The sequence below is a fragment of the Heptranchias perlo genome, chromosome 24 (assembly GCF_035084215.1).
Source record: "Heptranchias perlo isolate sHepPer1 chromosome 24, sHepPer1.hap1, whole genome shotgun sequence".
Classification (NCBI taxonomy): Eukaryota; Metazoa; Chordata; class Chondrichthyes; order Hexanchiformes; family Hexanchidae; genus Heptranchias; species Heptranchias perlo.
In genome coordinates, this window is record NC_090348.1 from 8,198,905 (window position 1) to 8,215,379 (window position 16,475).

At 43.5% G+C, this 16,475-nt stretch overlaps 1 protein-coding gene across 1 annotated transcript in view; it reads left to right on the forward strand.

The window, feature by feature from the left end:
* Positions 1-1,989: 1,989 nt before the first annotated feature.
* The window catches only part of st8sia1 (ST8 alpha-N-acetyl-neuraminide alpha-2,8-sialyltransferase 1), a 91,533-nt gene continuing 77,047 nt past the window's right edge, over positions 1,990-16,475 (forward strand). Inside the window, exon 1 of the mRNA XM_068004721.1 lies at positions 1,990-2,598. Coding sequence (XP_067860822.1) covers positions 2,411-2,598 — 188 coding nt within the window. The 5' untranslated portion in view covers positions 1,990-2,410. The remainder of the gene's footprint in view (positions 2,599-16,475) is intronic.

A 16,475-nucleotide genomic window follows, 5' to 3' on the forward strand; every position in this document is an offset into this window, starting at 1 on the left:
TTGTTAAAAATAGAGTGTGTACAATCAATTAAACATTTAGCTTAATTTTCTCGGGTAGTAAACAGTGAGGATGATAGTAACAGACTCCAGGAGGACACAGACAGACTGGTGAAATGGGCAGACACATGGCAGATGAAATTTAACGCAGACAAGTGTGAAGTGATTCATTTTGGTAGGGAGACTGAGGAGAGGCATAAGAACATATGAAATAGGAGCAGGAGTAGGCCGTCCGGCCCGCGAGGCTGCTCCGCCATTCAACAAGATCATGGCTGATCTTCTACCTCAACGCCATTTTCCTGCACTATCCCCATATCCATTGATGCATTTAATATTTAGAAATCTATCGATCTCCGTTTTAAATGTACTCAATGACTGAGCATCGACAGCCCTCTGGGGTAGAGAATTCCAAAGATTCACCACCCTCTGAGTGAAGAAATTTCTCCACATCTCAGTCCTAAATGGCTTACCCCTTTATAAACTAAATGATACAATTTTAATGGGGGTGCAGGAACAGAGAGACATGGGTGTGCATGCACAAGTCTTTGAAGGTGACAGGACAAGTTGAGAAGGCTGTTAAAAAAGCATACGGGTCGGATCCTTGGCTTTCTCTAAACCTTTATAAAACACTGGTTAGGCCCCAGCTGGAGTAGTGTAGCCAATTCTGGGCACCACACTTTAGAAAGGATGTCAAGGCCTTAGAGAGGACGCAGAGATTTACTACAATGGTACCAGGGATGAAAGATCTCAGTTACGTGCAGAGACTGGAGAATCTGGGGTTGTTCTCCTTACAGCAGAGAGGGTTAAGGAGAGATTTGATAGAGGTGTTGAAAATTCATGAAGCGTTTTGATAGAGTAAATAAGGAGAAACTGTTTCCAGTGGCAGAAAGGTTGGTAACCAGAGGACACAGATTTAAGGTAATTGGCAAAACAACCAGAGGTGACATGAGGAAAACATTTTTTACGCAGTGAGTTGTAATGATCTGGAATGCGCTGCCTGAAAGGGTGGTGGAAGCAGATTCAATAGTAACTTTCAAAAGGGAATTGGATGAATATTTGAAACGTAAAAGTGTGCAGGGCAATGGGGCACGAGCGGGGGGAGTGGGACAAATTGGATAGCTCTTTCAAAGAGCTGGCGCAGGCACAATGGGCCGAATGGCCTCCTTCTGCGCTGTATCATTCTATGACTCTATGGTTCCACCACTCCTCCCTCTGCGCTACGATGTCACAGTTTGAGCTTTTACCCTGAACTTATTTTTATCTGCTAGCTGGCCTGTCGCTGGGCTCCTTTTTAAAGGGGACTGATGTTAAATATATTTGATGTTGTCAGTGCAGGTTCAAAGCATAAAACTGTGCCCAATTTGCCACCAATTGACAGTGGGGGAAGTGTGGGAAAGATAAACATTGGGAGGGGTTGGGAGGGGAGGGGGCAGTAGGGGTGCTCTTCTGGGGATTGGGATTAAGGTACATTGTTGGGGCTGAGCAAGATGGGAGCTGTACCCTGCATATTGCCGTTTGCTGTATCAGGGCGTGCTTGACACTGTGTAGCAAGAGTTGGGAAAATGCTCAATTTTCTAGCTAATATGAGCATAGTAATTCAGACAAAATTACACATGAATTTATTTTTCAAAAGCTTCAGAGAACACAAGATGCTGGTTTCAAATCCCTGTATAATAAAGCTTTTTTTTTGGGAGGGGGTGTGGTGGGTGGGCTGTTGGGGAATAAGCCTTTTGATGCCTCAAACATTTTTTTAAAAAATAAAGACTTTGAGCAGCCTGATGAGTGAGCATTGTGGCGTTTGTGATCACGTTTAAGACTTGTGGGGTGGGAAGAGGGGGGGGGGGGGGGGGGAGAGAAATAGCCTCAGTTGAAGCCCTCCCACTGACAGCAGACTGAAGGCAAGAGCCAAGCAGCTGCTGGATGTGCCTCACGCACAAGGCGAGCTTTGTCTGGTGGGCGAGAGCGTTGCATCTTCCTCAATGCACAAGACCTCCCGATCTTTTTTTTTTAGCTTTGCTCCATGAATGCAGCAGCAGTTTTTTTTTTGCATGCGGCAGATCACTTGCTAACCTGAGCTGCGTATTTATTCCTTTTGCATTGGCGCCATCCCACGTTTCTACTGTTATCCGCGTTACCGCGTTACCGAGGTTAAACAAGAGACAGACAAAAAAAAATCCAACCCAGTGCTTTTTTTTTGTTTTGTTAAAAGGAGAAGGGGCAAAGAGGTCTTTGCAAAAATTCGTTAGCAGCGACCGAGGGGATGGAAGAGCTCGCCTTGCAAAGCCCCCCAGATGCTGCATCGTTGCAATCTTTGTAATCGGCTCCATCCCCAGGGGAGGACAGGGACCCCCGAGGACCATGTGAAGCGGACCCCCCTCTCCCTCCCTCACCGCCGGCTCTCCCTGCACCAAGCATGCTGTCCCGGTGGCTGTGGCCCCGGTCCCGGCTCCGGCTCCCGGTCGGGGTGGCTCTGTGCGTCTTTGTGCTGTGCTGGCTCTACATCTACCCGGTCTACAGGATCCCCGACGAGAAGGAGATCGTCAGCGAGATCCTGCAGCAGGCGGAGTGGACGAGGAACCAGACAGCCATCACCGCATTCAGGTAGGAGAGGGAGGAGGGGGTGAGAGAGAGGGAGGGGAGGAGGGGGTCTTCGATCTCCTCACACACACACACACACACCACACACACACAGGTTATGGGCTCCACAGATACAGTGCTGAGTGCAGGCAGATTCAGGGAATAAAGGTACAGCGATTTTTAATTGATTGAGAAAGGTAAAATGAGCCTAGAAGGTAATCAGAGCAGCTCAAACTCTGTATTAGATACAGTAAGGGACAATTGGCAATGTCCTTCACATACACACATATACACACACAGATATACACACACATAAACACATTTACACACATATATCCACACAAACACATTTACACACATAAACACACGCAGATACACAAACACACATATACACATATGTACACAAACATGTGCACACATATATACACAAACACATATACACATAAACACAGGTACTCATAAACACACATATATACACATAAACGCACAGGTACACATAAACACACAAATACACATAAACACACAGGTACATATAAACACACACACATCTATACACACACACACACACACACACACAGGAACATGCACTGTGGATCTAGGATCATTAACAATGACAACAAGGCAATCAATTCCCAACAAAGAGCCCCATATCTCCACGTTATTCTCCATCTGTAACCTGTATATTTCTTTCACTCACTAGAATTCAGGTCGTCTGGCAGCGAAACCAGCTGTTCTCTTTGAACCGCAGTGTATCTCAAAGAAGTTATAATCTTCCAGTGAGCCACAGTGGCAAGTCTCCAGGGCTGGAGAGAGGGATTTGTTTAAGTTTGGTGTTGAGATTCTACCCCCTGGAAACTTTAATCATTCGCCCTTTCCTTTTAGTTGAAACCGCACAGTTTATAGTTGCAGGAAGTCAATGATTAAAAGGTCAGGAAATAGACAACAATTGAGCTTCCGAAAATATTTTTTTAGTAAATTAGAGATCTTGCTTTTAAATCAAGTGCTAATGGGATGTATTTGTGTCCAGTAAATTTTCTCCTAATTCATACGGGGCCAGACTTTGTTGTGAGTGACACCATTTGTTAGACTTGCATTTGCCCATAGAATTTCCGTGGGGTGTTGCACAGCAAGTTGCTGTCAACCAAACATCCAAACAGCACGACCCTCTCTACAGGGCGTCTGGGACCCGTGTGAATGGGGCAAGCATCTGGGTATCTCCTTAACCAATCAGATTGAAGAATGGTTAATGAACCGCGCAGAGTCTGAACCAGGAAGTGTCAGTTAGAATAGTGAATTCAATGTCAAATCAGGGACAGAAAGCGAAATAAAGAGAGGGAAAGAAAGATTGGATTAAGAGAGACAGAAAGAAAAAGTAAAAAAAAAATTAATTTACATTCAAAAAAAAAATTCTCCAACAAAATTAAAAGCTGAAGAAATGAGACTCCACACTTGTAAAAGTTAATTTTTGGCGCCAGAGAGGTTGCTTGGCAATAATTAAGACTTAGCACGCTGTTAAAAGGATACGTAGACTGAAATGGACAAGCCGTAACTATTTGTGGCGCGTTTAGTCCGTATCTATGATGTCAGTACAGGAACTTCACGCTGTTCAGTACATTTGAACGGGGAGACAGACGGCGAGATACCGTTTCCGTGCAGCTTACGGAGGGGCAGCGCACCTTGGACAGTAACTTCTGGATTTTCACGTTTAACTGAGCATGTGCGCTCGCCGGAAGTTGCTGTGCGATTTGCACATAAATAACAGTGAGCACTGTTAGTCTCAATGTTACTTCCGCAGCAAAATCCGTCCCACTGTACGGAAACAGGGAGGGTGCAGTGTCTGTGCTGTTACTGAGCGTCACATACAAAAACCTTGCGATGTAGTACTGAAGTTTGAGCTCTCTGAGTAGCATTTATGCAGAATCTAAATGTTTGGCTGTGCTAATACTACAGGTTTGAGACTGTATGGTACAATGATCAGGGCAGCCCAAAGTTATACTGCTGACTGTACCTTGCTGTTAGTTGTGCTTCCCCCCCGCCCCCACCTCCCCCAGCTAAGAGAGTGAATGCCTACCCAGAGCTCGCTGCCTGTGGGCTAAGTTTCAATGTGAAAGAGGCTGGAAGAGTGTCCATCTTCACCTAGTGTTGAAAAGAAAGACTTGCATTTATATAGCGCCTTTCATGACCTGAGGATGTCCCAATGTGCTTTACAGCCAATGAAGTACTTTTAAAGTGCTGTCATTGTTGTAATGTAGGAAACGCGGCAGCCGATTTGCGCACAGCAAGATCCCACAAACAGCAGTGAGATAATGACCAGATAATCTGTTTTAATGATATTGATTGAGGGAATAAATATTGGCCAGGACACCGGGGAGAACTCCCCTACTGTTCTTCAAAATAGTGCCATGGCATCGTTTATATTGACCTGAGGGGGCAGACGGGGCCTAGTTTTAAAGTCTTATTCGAAGGACAGCACCTCCGACAGTGCAACACTCCCTCAGTACTGCAGAGAAATGTCAGCCTAGGTTTTGTGCTCAAGTCTCTGGAGCAAAGACCCCAAACACATGCAGAGCACAGTAATGATGGGTGAGGAATGTGTGTTATCCACTTAGCAGACACAGAGCCTTAGGGTCAAGCAGCCAGAACAATCCTTGCATGATTCAAAGACCTTAGGAACATAGGAACAGGAGTAGGCCACTTAGCCTCTCGAGCCTGTTCCGCCATTCAATGAGATCATGGCTGATCTGTGACCTAACTCCATATACCCGCCTTAGCCCCATATCCCTTAATACCTATGGTTAACAAAGATCTATCAATCTCAGATTTAAAATAACAATTGAGCTCTCCACATCAACTGCCATTTATGGAGGAGAGTTCCAAACTCTACCACCCTTTGCGTGTTGAAATGTTTCCAAACTTCACTCCTGCAACTCCTGGCTCTAATTTTTAGGCCATGTCCCCTAGTCCTAGACTCCCCAACCAGTGGAAATAGTTTCTCTCTATCTACCTTATCAGTTCCCTTTAATATCTTGAAAACTTCGATCCAATCACATCTTGATCTTCTAAATTCCAGGGAATACAACCCTAGTTTGAGTAATCTCTCCTCGTAATTTAACCCTTGGAGTCCAGGTATCGTTCTAGTAAATCTACGCTGCACTCCCTCCAAGGCCAATATATCCTTCCTAAGTTGTGGTGCCTGGAACTGAAAACAGTACTCCAAATGTGGTCTAACCAGGGCTTTGTATAGCTGTAGCATAACTTCTACCCGCTTGTATTCTAGTCCTCTAGATATAAAGGCCAGCATTCCATTAGCTTTTTTGATTATTTTATGTACCTGTCCATAACATTTTAATGATCTATGTACATGGACCCCCTAAGTCTCTTTGGACCTCCACTGTTTTGAGCTTTTCACCATTTAGAAAGTACTCTGATCTATCCATTTTAGGACCAAAGTGGATGACCTCACACTTGCCTACATTGAAATCCATTTGCCACAGTTTTGCCCATTCACTTAATCTATTAAAATCTCTAGGAACGGTTTATGAATTGAGAGAACTTTGAAAGATTGTAGTTAGGGCATCTGCAATGTTCTCACCTACTTCCTTTAAAACCCTGGGATGGAAACCATCTGGTCCTGGGGATTTGTCACTCTTTAGTGCCATTATTTTCTTTATTACTGTTAATTTGCTTACGTTATTTATGGTGAGTCCCCGTCCCTGATTCAAAATTAGTTTCCTTGGGGTGTCTGGCATGCTAATCTCTTGCTCTACTGTAAATATTGACGCAAAGTAATTATTTAACATGTCTGCCATTTCCTTATTTTCATTTACAATATCACCATTATCAGTTTTTAAGGGGCCCACGTTGCTCTTGACCACCCTCTTTTTCCTACTATAATTGTAAAAAATTTTATGTTTTGGTTTTGATATCCCTTGCAAGTTTCTTTTCGTACTCTCTTTTTGTAGCTCTTACTATCTATTTTGTCACCCTTTGCTAATCATTGTATCTCTCCCAGTCGCCAGGATCTGTGCTGTTTTTAAGGTGTTCAGTCACTTTATCCTTAATTATACATTCTAGTAATTTCCCGACAACAGATGTTAGGCTAACTGTTCTATAGTTCCCTGCTTTCCCTCTCTCACCTTTCTTAAATAGCGGAGTGACATGTGCAATTTTCCAATCTAAAGGATGAATTGTGGGTCCATGCCTTATGGATGTCTTGTTACACTCCAGAAAGGGGATTTATCTTTTTTTCAGACCTGCATAAGACATGTTGCAAAATAGATTATTCTGTTCCTGAAGGAAGCCCATCCCATTTGGTTTGATGGTTGTGACACTGGACCCATAGCTGTCCCAGACCACATGGTGCCAATCTAATTAGAGCTCATCCTGGTCAATCTGCCACACAAGTCCCAACACAGTCATCTTAACCCTGCCCTCATTAGCAACCCAACATTTCTAACCTACCTGTGAGGGCTTCTTGCCCAGTGTTTATCAAATAGTGAGGATGCCCATGTATTCCCCAGTACTATTATGGCAAACTCTAAGGCAGCTTCCAGGGGTCGTATAATTTTCTGCACTTTGTCAATGTGGAAATTTTGGATTGTTTGTTTATTTTGAAATTTTATGAGTGGTTGAACTAACTGAATCACTTTTATTCTTGTGTATCTGAGAGAACATAAAAACAAGAGCAATAGACAAAGCGTTAACTTAGGAACATGGGAACTGCTAGATGATAAAAGACTAAGGTCCATCTAGTTGGCTTTCTATCATCCTGGTACTCGTATGACATAACGATGATGGAGTTATTAACGAATCATAGCAATCAGTCTCTATCAATTAGTCTAAACAGACCCAGACATGAGGTGAGGAAAACCCCAGTGGTGGAGAGCTTTGGGAACCATAGGTCCAAAGTCATCTGTTCCTCCCAAGTGTGTTACACTTACCTCATGTCATGCCTCAAATTACTCATATACTGTATCCCCAAATGTTATTTTCTGAAAGAACTCTTATCTAATTTGCATCTGAATGAATCAATACTAACTGCTTCCACCGTCTCCCTTGGGACCCTGTTCCATAGATTGACCGCTTGTTCCCTGAAATAACGGATAATGGGCCTGAATTGGCTGGAAACTTGCGCCATAGTAATGACGCATCAACGGCAAGCACCATCACATAATGCGTAAAAGTTGCAGGAATATAATGGTGTAAGTGAGTTGCGCTGCACCATAATTTGCTGGGACATTTGCACCGCTCGCCAATAGGCTCGCCTAACATGAGCAAAGTACGATCTTGTCACTCAGCCCACCATTGCAGCCAATGGCGATCGCCAATTTGTTGGATCTTTGCCATTATTTGCGCCACAGCCACTGAGACTGAAAAGTAATGACGTGGGTGACCTGGGATTGATGTGATTTATGGCCCTGACATGTCTCGGCCTGAGAGGCCCAACAAAGGGACCATTAAAACTGTGGAGCCTCACCCCTGCAGTCTGGAAATTGTTCTCAAAGTGTTTTTTTTCCCTAATTCTCTCAGTTTTCGCAGTCTTCTCTTGCCAGTGTTGCCATCTGGTGTCCTGTTAGTGTCTGAAGGCAGTTACTTTCAGGAACCCCCCCCCCCTCACCCCACCTCTTTCTACGTGTTAAGGAGGTGAAAGGTTTGCAATGACTTATCTGGACGAGGTGCCCGTGGAACCGAAAGATCCTGATCCACATGTCCCTGGGCCCATGGGTGGTGACCTCACAGAGGAAGGCACGGTGGGGGGCAGAGGCCAGAGAGCAGCTGGTGGCTCAGATGTTTACATTTATATAGCGCCTTTAACGTAGTAAAACATCCCAAGGCGCTTCACACGAGCGTTATAGAACATAAGTTGAAGCCGAGCCACATAAGGAAATATTAGGACAGGTGCCCAAAAGCTTGGTCAAAGAGTAGGTTTTAAGGAGCGTCTTAAAGGAGGAGAGAGAGGCGGAGAGTCTAAGGGAGAGAATTCCAGAGCTTAGAGTCTAGGCAGCTGAAGGGAATGTGCAAGAGGCCATAATTGGAGGAGCGCAGAGATCTCGGAGGGTTGTAGGGCTGGAGAAGGTTACAGAGATAGGGAGGGGTGAAGCCATGGAAAGATTTGAAAACAAGGATGAGAATTTTAAAATTGAGGCCTTGCTGGACCTGGAGCCAATGTAAGTCAGCGAACACAGGGGTGATGGGTGAACGGGACTTGAAGTGAGTTAGGATACAGGCAGCAGAGTTTTGGATGAGCTCAAGTTTACGGAGGGTGGAAGATGGGAGGCCAGCCAGGAGACCATTGGAATAGTTAAGTTTAGAGGTAACAAAGGCATGGATGCCTTTGTTACCTCTAAACTTAACTTCAGCAGCAAATGAGCTGAGGGAAGGGTGGAGATGGCAATATTGCAGAGGTTGAAGTAGGCGGTCTCGGTCATGGAGAGGATGTGGGGTCGGAAGCTCAGCTCAGGGTCAGATTGGACGCCAAGGTTGCGAATTGTCCAGGTCAGCCTCAGACAGTGGACAGGGAGATGGATGGAGTCGGTGGCTAGTGAACGGAATTTGTGGCGAGGACCAAAGACAATGGCTTCGGTGTTCCCAATGTTTAATTGGGGGAAATTGCTGCTATCCAATACTGGATGTATGATGAGCAGCGTGACAAATCAGAGGCAATGGAATTGAGAGAGTTGGTGGTGAGGTAGAGCTGGGTGTCGTCAACATACATGTGGAACCTGATCTTCTGTTTTCGGATGACGTCCCGAGGGGCAGCATGTGGATGAAAAATAGGAGGGGGCCAAGGATAGATCCCTGGGGGACTGCAGAGGTAACAGAGTGGGAGCTGGAAGAGAAGCCACTGCAGGTGATTCTACGACTGGATAGATAGGAATGGGCCCTGTCCCTAACCCACCCCCGAAATTCCACCAGTGAGATGGAGATGGATCAGGAAGTCTGGAACAGTTATTCCATGGACTGATCCCTGTGGTGCCAAGAACACAAAAAAGGGAAGGCAATATTTAAGCAAGCAGTTGAACTTTTATGGAGTGTAAATAGGAACAGTCAACAAACAACATCAGATGAGAATAAAAAAAGCTACAAACTCTCATCTGGGAAAGTCAACAAGAGCCAACTACTAAAAACTGAACTGTCTTAAAACCAGCAGATACTAAAGGCGAGATGCACATCCCTTTACATACAGCAGCATTGTTGGTGAGGGTTGGGCAGCAACGCAGCAGGTGCAACAAGGAAGGTGAATAAGGACTAAAAGGCCAACAGTGGTCACACTGTATTGAAATGGTCGGTTAAACAATAGTGCATAATTTTATAAATTGTGCAAACATTTTTTCTGTAACAACATTTTAAATTGAAATGTAGTTAAAAAAAGAAGGGCGTACATTTATATAGCGTCTGTCACAGCTATGGCTCGTGTGGAGCATAAACACTGGCATGGACCTGTTGGGCTGAATGGCCTGTTTCTGTGGTGTACATTCTATGTAACAACAACTTGCATTTATATGCATTCATGATCTCGGGATGCCCCAAAGCGCTATGGAGTCAATGAAGTACTTTAGAAGTGTAGTCACTGCTGTAATCTAGGAAACTCAGCAGCCAATTTGAGCACAGCAAGATCCCACAAACAGCAATGAAATAAATGGCCAGATAATCTGTTTTAGTGATGTTGGTTGAGGGATAAATGTTGACATGGGGAGAACTCCCCTGTTCTTTTTCGAATAGTGCCATGGGATCTTTTATGTCCATCTGAGAGGGCAGACAGGGCCTCCAATTGTACAACACCCCCTCTGGACTGCATTGGAGTGTCAACCTAGATTATGTGCTCAAGTCTCTGGACTTGGACTAACAGTAGTAAATATCTATTTTACAATAAAAATGTCTTCATCACTGCCTGTAAACTAAGCATCAGCAGTGGTTACACTGTATTAAGGTAGTCAATTAAAAAGTAGTGCATAGTTTTATAAATAGTACAAATATTTTCCTGTAACAACACTTTAAATGTAAATGTATTCAACAGTATTAAACAATTTGAAAGAGCAAAAAGTCCCAAATAACATTTTATAAAAATAAATAACAAGAAGATCAACAACAGCAACAATTTAAAATGTTGAACTATTTACAACTGAATGTGCAGTCTGCAGCGTGGCTGCAGGACCACTGAGACTGAGAATGAACAGGAGGAGGTGGGCTCTGTGTGGAGGGGGTACCCTACTCCCTCGTGCGCCTTTGCCTCACCCCCGTGCGTGCACGAGCCTTTGTCCCACGCGAATGGCCTCTGAGTCCCACATGTGGGTCGGAGGTCCGTGAATCGTCAGCGACCTTGCTGCGCCGTAGCCGTATTGATTTTTCAGCAAGTTATGGCGTAAGTATAGTCCGAGATGTACGGAGAACGCAAATGTCCGATTAATAGCGCACGCCACTGATCGTGCCGTTCCAGCAAATTGCGGCCCAACACTTCTGCTGATTAGTTTTGAATTTACCCCCGTGTCCTCTGGTTCTACTGTTCTGGACAAGGTGAAACAGCTTGTCGTAGTCTACATTATCCAGTTCCTTTAGAATCCTAAAAACAGCAATCATGTCACCTCTCAATTCTCTTTTCCAGTGAAGCATATTATTTTATTTCCATGGAAGTAATAGTCCCTTCCTGTTAGTTTGTCCCCATTTCGTCTCCCTCCTGTCTGCCCAATTCCCAAGTATATTTAAATCCTCCTGTTTAGCTTTGGAATCTACCACCTTCATTAGCTTTGTATCATCTGCAAATTTAGCCACTGTGCTTGTGTCTCCAAGCTCCAGATAACTTATAAAGATATTAAACAAAAGAGTTCCCAAAACAGACCCCTGTGGGGCCCACTGGTAACATTCTCCCAGGCTGATGACAATCCCTGTACCACCACCCTCTCGGTTCTATCGGTCAACCAATTACGTATCCATTGTAAAATATTTCCACTGATTCCCGCTTTCTTTATTTTCAGTACCAGCCTTTTCAGAGGAACTGTATCAAAGGCCTTACTGAAATCCAAGTGACCACATCCACTGCCTTACCCCTATCAAGCTCCTTTGTCACACCCTCAAAGAAAACCAGCAAGTTAGATTGACCAGCATTCCCTCAGTGCCGCACTGCAGTGTCAGCCTAGATTTTGTGCTCAAGTCTCTGGAGTGGGACTTGAACCCACGCCCTTCTGACTCGGAGGTGAGAGTGTTAGCCGCATCAATCATATAGACCTGTCACTCCCCACTTTTGGTGTGGACTCTTTACTCTGTCAGCTTGTTTGACAATCCCTTCCTTGTACAAACACAAACTCGACTTTTTACACCCAACGAATACGGTCGTCAACACAACTTCAGGTACTGACAACAATTAAATGAAAAGAAGTGGCCTAGGTGTGTGTGTGTGTGTGTGTGTGTACCCTTTGTGTGTAAAAGTGCTTCCTGATTTCCCTCTTGAATGGCCTAGCTCTAATTTTAAGATAATGCCCCCTTATTCTGGATTTCCCCACCAGAGGAAATAGTTTCTCTGTATCTACTCCATCGAATCCCTTTTGTTGGGTAAGGGCATTAAGGGATATGGAGCAAAGGAGGGTAAATGGAGTTGAGGTACAGATCAGCCATGATCTAATTGAATGGCGGTACAGGCTCAAGGGGCTGAATGGCCTACTCCTGTTCCTATGTTCTATGGAGGCAGATTGTGGCTTAAGGTTTGCTTGAGGGGCCGGGGAGAAGCACTCTTGTTCCTCCTGGCTCACAAGCAGTGCTCTAAAAGCACTTACCCGCTGGAGCCAGCATCTCCCGCCTCTCTTTAGCTGCCGTGTTGCCCTGGGAAACCCGGCCCACAGCCGTTAAACTTAAATGGCTCCCAAAATCTGACGAATGGAGCCTCATTAACATATTATAATTACAAAACCTCTCCAGAGCGGGTTACTCGGACACCCCCAAACCCACTGCGGTAAAACCGGAATTAGACATGTTCATGGCAGATTGGGGGTGGGGTTTCACATAATTACCGATTTAACAGCGCCCCCCACCCTCTCCTGCCCGTCCGGGGGGTGGGGGGAGGGGGGTTAAAATTACCCCCATTGTGTTAATAAATCATTTGAGTAACAGGCAGTGGGATGCAAAGATGCACAGGGTGGTTTCATTTTAAACTGATACGGATTCAAAACTAAGGTCTTGAGGCAAAGTTAAATTGGATGCTGTAGTGCTCACCTCACTTTCTGAAGTTAGACCAAAACAGCAGCCAGTAGGTTCTCTATACAGCCAATAATCTACTACTGATAAAATGCAGCACTTCTGAGAATTGTGTGTTCATTAATTCATATCCTGTATTTATTCATTACTTAGGAAGAGGGCTCATTGAAGCTTTTATTATTTGTTGTTTAACCCCTGTGTCCCTATAATGATGCATTAAGTAAAGGTGCTTTAACTTCCTCTCACTGTTATGAACTTTGCCTTAAACCCATATGACTTGTGCACGTTTCTTCCCAAGGAATGTTTGATGACAATAACTTTTACACTGGAGCCGTCACTCAGCCATGACTTCCAGTACCAGCATCACTTGCCCCATTCTGGTTCAGCTGCTCTCTCTCCAATACATTCTGCTTCAGTTTACTTCAAGTCCTTGAGCCATTCCAGACAGGAAAGATGTGCTCACTCCAAATGGGTGAAAGCAGGAGGCCCGGTGCTAAAGCTGGGACAGTGGATAGCCCTGCCAATGAGCATCTGATGGGGCCAGTGTTGGATGTGGGCGGCAGGGGTGGGGGGGTCATTTCTGAAAGGAAGCAGCATGTTGTGGCTATCCAGAGAAGCTGGGGACCAGGGACAAGTCCCAGGTGATCCCTGGAGGCAGATGGGTGAGGTTCCAGACTGGACTACATAGCAAAAGAGTGGGATCAGTCCATTCAACCACATGACTGATAATACTGATTGGTTATGTAGTTCGCATGGACCAATCAGGTTTCTAGAATGGGATACTACACCATGGATCACGAGAAAGAGCGATTTGCACAATTAAGTTTCTTTTAAAAATGTATCCACTCTGTTGTTGTCCCTTTAATGTATATGTGCTGGTGGAATTGCCACTGTCCCCATCGACTCATAAATCTGCAGAGCAGACTTTCCATTCCCACACCCGTCAGAATAATAAATATGAAGAAGTAGTTGGCGAATAGTATCGGTTTCACAGGCAGGTGCAATAAAGATAAACAAATTCCCACTGGTTTGACATCACGACAAAGAGGCTTCAGCTGATGTTTTAGGGCTACAAAAAGTTTGAACAAAACACCAATGTTGTAAATGGATGACAGCAAGAAAATATACATCATGCAACTATTTCCATTTTTAAAAGTTCCCCGCGTCAAACATGTACATTGTGCGGCTGCTTAAAACTGTACCATAATTGGACTGCCCGATGTTAAGTATTGTTGATTTCATATTTGAAGTTTTAAAAAAATTACTTCCAAAAACTTTGGGGTAGATCTTGACTTTGTGCGATAGTGTGAAACAGGTGATAGCGAGCCAGCAGCTCATTTTACATCTCTTCCGTTGACTTCAATGGAAATAAAAAAGAGGAGAAATGTAAATCGGGCTGCTGATTCGCTATCACCCATTTTACACGATTGCACAAAGTCAAGATCTACCCCACAGACTTCCATAAATTAGTCGAGAACATTCACATTAGGAAATGAGTGGCAGTGGGTTAGGGGATCACGCTTAAAATCTGGATTACAATCCAGACCTGATTGGTAGGAAGAAAATTCCCTGTTTTTATATACAATGCCATAAGTGGCTCGAGTGGAACAAGCTGACTTAGTCATAACCTGGTCCCAAGTTGGCTCGGGTCCACAGCAAAAATTAACTGTAATTGTGTTGCTAAATAGCAGCAGTCAGACCACAAGACTGTGGTGCAGTGAATGGAAGTGATGCACAAAAGGATGGTGGGTGCTCTTCTCAAGCTGTGGTTAAGATACATTATTGGGATATGTTATAAGGATACTCATCCTGAAACAAGATACATTATTGGGATAGAATATAGGGTCTCTCATCCTGAAACAAGATACATTATTGGGTTAGAATATAGGGTCTTTCATCCTGAATCAAGATACATTATTGGGTTAGAATATAGGGTCTCTCATCCTGAATCAAGATACATTATTGGGTTAGAATATAGGGTCTCTCATCCTGAATCAAGATACATTATTGGGTTAGAATATAGGGACTCTCATCCTGAAACAAGATACATTATTGGGGTAGATTATAGGGACTCTCATCCTGAAACAAGATACATTATTGGGGGAGAATATAGAGTCTTTCATCCTGAAACAAGGTACATTATTGGGATAGAATATAGGGTCTCTGATCCTGAAGCAAGATACATTATTGGGGTAGAATATAGGGTCTCTCATCCTGAAACAAGATACAATATTGGGGTAGAATATAGGGTCTCTCATCCTGAAACAAGATACATTATTGGGTTACAATATAGGGTCTCTGATCCTGAAGCAAGACACATTATTGGGGTAGAATATAGGGTCTCTCATCCTGAAACAAGATTCTTTATTGGGATAGAATATAGGGACTCTCATCCTGAAACAAGATACATTATCAGGATAAATTATGGGGACTCTCATCCTGATTCAAGATACATTATTGGGATAGAATATAGGGTCTTTCATCCTGAAACAAGATACATTATTGGGATAGAATATAGGGTCTCTCATCCTGAAACAAGATACATGATTGGGATAGAATATAGGGTCTCTCATCCTGAAACAAGGTACATTATTGGGATAGAATATAGGGTCTCTCATCCTGAAACAAGGTACATTATTGGGATAGAATATAGGGCCTCTGATCCTGAAACAAGATACATTATTGGGATAGAATATAGGGTCTCTCATCCTGAAACAAGGTACATTATTGGGATAGAATATAGGGCCTCTGATCCTGAAACAAGATACATTATTGGGAGAGAATATAGGGTCTCTCATCCTGAAACAAGATACATTATTGGGATAGAATATAGGGCCTCTGATCCTGAAACAAGATACATTATTGGGATAGAATATAGGGTCTTTCATCCTGAAACAAGATACATTATTGGGAGAGAATATAGGGTCTCTCATCCTGAAACAAGATACATTATTGGGATAGAATATAGGGCCTCTGATCCTGAAACAAGATACATTATTGGGATAGAATATAGGGTCTTTCATCCTGAAACAAGATACATTATTGGGATAGAATATAGGGTCTCTGATCCTGAAACAAGATACATTATTGGGATAGAATATAGGGCCTCTGATCCTGAAACAAGATACAATATTGGGATAGAATATAGGGTCTTTCATCCTGAAACAAGATACATTATTGGGATAGAATATAGGGTCTCTGATCCTGAAACAAGATACATTATTGGGATAGAATATAGGGTCTCTCATCCTGAAACAAGATACATTATTGGGATAGAATATAGGGTCTTTCATCCTGAAACAAGATACATTATTGGGATAGAATATAGGGTCTCTCATCCTGAAACAAGATACATTATTGGGATAGAATATAGGGTCTCTGATCCTGAAACAAGATACATTATTGGGATAGATGATAGGGTCTCTCATCCTGAAACAAAATACATTAATTGGATGGAATATAGGGTCTCTCATCCTGGAACAAGATACATTATTGGCGTAGAATATAGGGTCTCTCATCCTGAAACAAGATTCTTTATTGGGATAGATTATAGGGACTCTCATCCTGAAACAAGATACATTATCGGGATAGAATATCGGGACTCTCATCCTGAAACAAGATACATTATTGGGGTAGAATATGGGGTCTCTCATCCTGAAACAAGATACATTATTGGGTTAGAATATAGGGTCTTTCATCCTGAATCAAGATACATT